The 6,036-nt window shown below is 34.7% G+C and overlaps 1 protein-coding gene and 1 pseudogene across 1 annotated transcript; one reads left to right on the plus strand and one right to left on the minus strand.

Moving 5' to 3' along the window:
• The first annotated feature begins 888 nt into the window (after nucleotides 1–888).
• On the plus strand, nucleotides 889–3,684 carry LOC120203832 (annotated as a pseudogene).
• A 348-nt stretch (nucleotides 3,685–4,032) lies between these two features.
• On the minus strand, nucleotides 4,033–4,560 carry LOC120203777 (sphinganine C4-monooxygenase 2-like). Its single transcript, XM_039203956.1, has one exon. It carries the CDS (start codon nucleotides 4,507–4,509, stop codon nucleotides 4,048–4,050), a length of 462 nt encoding a protein of 153 aa, XP_039059887.1. The 5' UTR covers nucleotides 4,510–4,560; the 3' UTR covers nucleotides 4,033–4,047.
• Nucleotides 4,561–6,036: the final 1,476 nt, after the last annotated feature.

A 6,036-nucleotide genomic window follows, 5' to 3' on the forward strand; every position in this document is an offset into this window, starting at 1 on the left:
AAAAGCAAACTAATACATATAATCCTACATGGATAAACGAGAAGCATTTGAACAACTCAAGGGACAAAAGACAAGTTTTTTATTTTTGAACTGGCTCTTCTTTTACATATAATATACACTTTCACTTTAAATTCTCATTCTTTCAATGGAATTAGCTTTGGCTTGCTACTGTTGCAAAGCAATCCAGCAGTTCTGAGTGGTCCATATTCATGGCTTCTGCCTTGACCGGTCATCCCCATTAAAGAAAAACAAACAACGCCCTTTTCTTAATATCAAAGAAATGTCTTTATTTTTGTAATACCCCTTTGTTTAATTTGCAGCAATCATCAGGTTTGTTAGTTTTAGTAACACGTGTCATATTTTATTCATTATTTCTCGTATCCAACATAAATTCATAACCGTAACAGTAATTTGATCTCAAACATTCTAAAAGCTTGCCAGACAGGACTAGGTGGGTCTAGAGTCAAATGTCGACATAGGAACTGGCCGGATGATGTGGCAGACAGAACATAGTGGCAACAAATGAGAGAGAGAAGGAAGCTTAAAGAAAAAGATACTTGGCTTGTTAAGGGTATTATTCCAATTTCCATAAACCTTTATTCATCCATGTCAGATTCTTCTATACAGCAGCCTTAATTTGCTTAGATTATTGCAGACTTATGATTTTTAGTGAATCCCAAAACGCCCTCTTTTAATGTTGGGTCCCTCCATTGCTTTAATATGCCCTTTAAAGTCCTTTCCAAATCCAACAGGGCACATAAATAACTGGCTCATGTCTACGGCAATGGAACATAACCAAAGTGACATTACACAAAAACAAACATATAATAGGCTTTGTGTTTGCTTCTTATTTGTTTTGAGTTGAGTTTAGTGAAGAGAAGCAGAAAAATGGTTTGCAGTGCTCAAAGAGTGCTTATATTTCTTATGATTTTCGGGTTATTAGCAGTTCAATCAGTTGAAGTTTCCGGTTTGAGAAATATGTACCTTGTTGGCTTCAGACATGATCAACGTGTTCTCAAGGCTGTTGATACAAAGGGAATGGATACAGAGAAGAAACCGGCTTTCGTAAACAACGGATTCGATCCAAATCGGTCGAGCAAACGAAGAGTTCGAAGAGGATCGGATCCCATCCACAACAGGTCTTGAAAACCTTGATTGACAAAAAAGTTTCAAGTGGTTTAGTTTCTTCAACAAGGAATATCAATGACCTCAAAGTAAGTTTCAACAGTGATTCAGAGCAGACAAAACTTGCGGCTGGTAAAAAACTGTATCTGGTTTCTCATCAAGAAACCTTTTTTGATTCTTGGGGTTGGTTCATTGGTTTTCTCCTTCGTTTTTCAAATTTTGCTTTCCTTTTTTGGGTTACTCTAACTCGAGTTCAGGAAAGGGGTATGTTCGAATATGTCACACGGATGTCAGATATCGATATCAAAAGAGAAATGAAGAGTTCGAGTACCATAGGTAAAGAGAGATGTGTATAGTGAAGTTACTAGAGGAAATCCTGGTCCTTGAAGACAAATTTAGTGAACCACAATCAATCCTTGTATTGTAAACTGACATCCTTATAGGTTATCAATGAAGAAAATCAAAAGTATAGTTTATGGTTTGAAATTTTCCCAGAATGATTGTAACATTTATAGCTTTTCTTTTCTTTCAATTAGGAAAAAAAATCTTGTGTTTGCATGTCAGTAACAAGTTTCTTGGAAACTATAGTCAAATTTTATATCTACAGTATATCTAGTACAAATATATGGCTGAAACAATGGAGCTCTCTTCCCATGATAGCAGTGGAGTTGATCACTACCACCAAATTCTCAAGGACAAAACCAGAATCAAATATCTGGGTTGAATTGTAATAAAATGAGAGTTATGTCATGATTTAACAACTTTAAAATTAACAATGATCTAAGAAATATTTAAACCGAAAAAAATAAAATCTTAAAATTTTAAAAAATAATAAAATATATTAGAAATATTTTTCGTGTATGATATTTTTATTCAAATCCTTTTAAATTGAATCTATTAAGTGATTAATTATTAGTAGTAAAAGGGAATGCTATTCTCCTTAAAGGATTCGAATTTGAATAGTTTTGTCTGCATGATGTGTGTATTGTCCACTAGGCTAAAAAATTCTGAACAAATACTATATTGTAACTACTCCGTACTTTTTAAAAAAATCCTCTTAATTTGAGATGAGTCTTTGAGATTGAACGGGTAACTTGAATTTTAAACATATTTATCGATATCTAATTCATTGATCAACTAATCCAAACTTCATATTATAAAATCTCATTAAGAAAACGATTCTCCAAATCTCACTTGCTCTATTTACGATATCAAATTTTAAATTATAAACATTGTTCAAAGAACCTAACTAATCGTCGGATAGACCAAATGAGTATTATTGGGTTCAGAATCGGGCTGGAAAACTAAAACTAAGACAAAGAAAGAAGCCCAATGGTGTCAACCTGTTGCCGTTTAAACCCAGTTTAGTTTGCCTTTAAATATCCCCTTGGGGATTGAAACTGAAGTCTTCTCCATTCCAAAACCCTAGAACCAAAATCCAGAGCCTCCAAAATGGTTCAGCGGCTAACATACCGCACGCGTCACAGCTACGCCACCAAATCCAACCAGCACCGGGTCGTCAAACCCCCGGTAACTCCTTCCAGCTCTCTCTTTCTCTCTCAATAACCAAGATTCTTTACTGGGTTTTGCTTATTTGATTTCATTAATGGCGCATTGGCTTGGGATTGATTTTTCCTTTTCATTTTGTTTTCGTTTCAATAGGAGGGAAACTCGTTTATCAAACCACAAAGAAGAGAGCTAGTGGACCCAAATGTCCTGTTACTGGAAAGAGGATTCAAGGAGTAAGTCTTTTTTTAAAAAGATCTCGATGGAAATTATTGAACGACTGTTGAGTTTGTAAGAAATTCGTTTTTGGTGTATGATTTTAGGGGGCAAAAATCTGATTCATAGGAGATTATGATTCAGTATAGCTTCTAAGTTTAGGCTCATTTTGATCAATGACATCTTTTATTGTGATTCATTTCAATATATGTTATTTCGTGGCTTTTCAATTGAAATATAATGTGGGTATATTGATGAAAATTTTGGTATAATTTCAGTTTGAGTAAAGTTATTTATCAGTTGGTCCTAAATGTGGCTTATATTTCAAAATATGTTATTTCATGGTTTTTCAATTGAAACATAATTTGTGTATATATATATATATATATAGAGGAAAATTTTGGTATATTTCAGTTGGAGTAAATTTCTCCTCAGTTGATCTGAAATGTGGCGTATCTTTTTTAGATTCCTCACTTGAGGCCTGCTGAGTATAAGAGTCGAGATTGCCGAGAAACCGTAGGACTGTGAACCGTGCTTATGGTGGAGTTTTATCTGGAAGCGCTGTTAGGGAAAGGTTCGTACATTAAGGACTTAAATCTTCCTGTGCTTTCGTTGGTTTGAGACTTAAGACTTATTTTATTGATTGGGGAAATATTGCAGGATCATTCGGGCCTTTTTGGTCGAGGAGCAGAAGATTGTGAAAAAGGTGCTGAAGATTCAGAAGGCAAAAGAAAAGCAATCATCCAAGAGCTAGAATTTCAATATGGTAAATTTTGGCAAATGGATTGACAGTGAACCTTGGAATACTAGTTTGAAGTTATTTCAGATTCGGGTTTATGTTTCTATCTCTTGGTTGTTATGAATCATGTTCTACTTGTGTTACTTTGTCGACAAATCAACTATGTTAAAATTTTGTTTTTTTAAACATTCACTTGTATGCTCTTCTCCTGAATTTCGTAGTTCACGTTGCTCAGCTATATGTTCTCTGAATTTCGTAGTATCTGATACAAAAATTTAATATTATTACTTCTATAAACAAAAATTTGTATGAAGTATAGAACTTCAGAATATAGGAATTTACACATCACAAAAGCAGTGTGATTTACTGATACAAGGAGCAAAAAGAAAGAATAAGGTGTTAGTACATTTTACGCAAGAAACCGGAAAGGATGCTCTCGGTCTAACTGGTTTAATCATCTTTCAACTCTTTCGTTGGCCGTGCTTCAAAGCCCCTTTCTTCTCTCTTCTTGAGCGAATAAGGCACATCCCGAGAATTCTATCCCACATGACGAAGAACGGTTGCGAGTAGTTGTATTTGGTGCCATAAAGCTGATGGTGAATATCGTGATATGCGGAGTTGTTTCTGAAGAAAATATGAAAGGGGTTTCCGGGCAGCACTAACCCGCAATGGTCATAGACAGTTTTCAAGGTGGCAAATGAGAAGAAAAAGATGGAAGTTCGAGGAGACATGCCAGACAGGAGAAATGATAAGGCACCGCCTATTGTGTCGGCGAGAAGCCCCTCCACCGGATGATTGTACAAAGCTCCAAATGCATAAGGAACGACAAGACGATGATGCAGAGAGTGAATGTGCTGATATAAGAACTTGTTCTCGTGCATGTATCTATGCAGAAAATACTGCCATGTATCCACAACCACCATTGCTGTAAGAAACTGTCTAACTATAACAACAAAGGAAGACGACTGTTATGCGGAAGCTTCATCGTCGCCCCCCGTGACCTGAAAATTGCAACGTTTGATAAAAAGAATTACATACAACAAAGAGAATTCCACAGCTGAAACTACGTATACAGCACACAGAAATCAAAAGTTGGATAAAGATGATAAAGAAAAAATGAAACTAAAACCAGTTAACGAACCGACTGTAGATTATGCAAGTTAAAAGGAGCTCTCGAACACAACGAAACGGTAACAACCGGCATATAAAAGCGTTTCATCAGGTCACAAGGTACAAAGAAACTTACGAAATCATTCCTAAAACAAAAGGAACTTCGACGTGGTTATGATACCTGTTAAATTAAACTTCCTACTGATAAACCAGAGATCGAAAACAAAAGTCGTAACAAAGTATATTTTTGCATTTATGCTTCCAACCTCATTTCAAATAAAAATGCTTGGAGACAGATTATACGGCATACATGCAGAATTACAGTAAGGTTATAGCTGAAAATTCATAATTATAATGATCATTCAAAGCTGCATAACTCGGACACGAGACGAGTATTAGATACAAGTATTTACCTAACACGTATGCTCATATTGTTCCAAGTCTTCTCATAGAATTGGAGGATTGTACTTATGTACACACATTTGAATATGTATTATACAAAACCTTGTACGATTCAAACTCATGGCCACCTACAGCTTAAGATTTATGTTTACAACGATTGTAAAATTCAACGACAATACCCAGGCATAAAAGACCGATAATCGTAAAATTCAACAAAACCCAGAATTTGAAAAAGAATCATAAAATTCAACGATACCCAGCAGAATAAAACCACAATCGTAAATCAATCATCAAAAGTAACAGATTCGATCATTGTTTTAGCGAGGATTTACAGCGAACAAGACGATGGCGACAACAGCCTGAATTATTTGCTGCAAAAGGACGCCTTTAACGACTGTTTGTTTGGAAACCAAATTCTTCTCATCCTCGTCCCTTCCTGGATGCAATCTATAGTTTTCAAAAGATCCTAAACACATATATATTCCTGAATAAACCCAATAAACAACAATCGGAACCGATAGTTCCCAAATCAGATATAGCAAAATCCATTTACTTTTGCTAAACAAACTTGTGTTTGTGGTTTAAACCAAAATAATAGTCAAATTTGGCGTTTTATTCAAAGAGAATAACCAATAATTATTTTTTTGGACATGATTAGAAGTTTTAAGCCATCTCGGAACCAACTATTAACCAAAAAAGAACAAAAATAAATATAGAAAGAAAAAATCAAAGTATTTTATTAGTGATAAAAATATGGATTCTTTATAGCTTGATGGGCCCAAGCGAATCTATGTCTGCCAGTCGTTTCAGATTGAATGAGATTATTTCTTTTGGTAAGTAAATCTCCATAGTTATTTAACAAAATAAATTGTAAAATTTTTTAAAAAATGGGAATTATTTTAGAATTGAACAAAAAAATTTAGGGACTAAATTTAACA

The sequence above is a fragment of the Hibiscus syriacus genome, unplaced genomic scaffold (genome assembly GCF_006381635.1).
Source record: "Hibiscus syriacus cultivar Baekdansim isolate YM2019G1 unplaced genomic scaffold, ASM638163v2 tig00010263_pilon, whole genome shotgun sequence".
NCBI classification, from domain to species: Eukaryota; Viridiplantae; Streptophyta; class Magnoliopsida; order Malvales; family Malvaceae; genus Hibiscus; species Hibiscus syriacus.

Bases quoted from the DNA above. Each gene is read 5' to 3' on its own strand.
- LOC120203777 (XM_039203956.1), bottom strand. From the start codon at position 4,509: ATGGTGGTTGTGGATACATGGCAGTATTTTCTGCATAGATACATGCAC.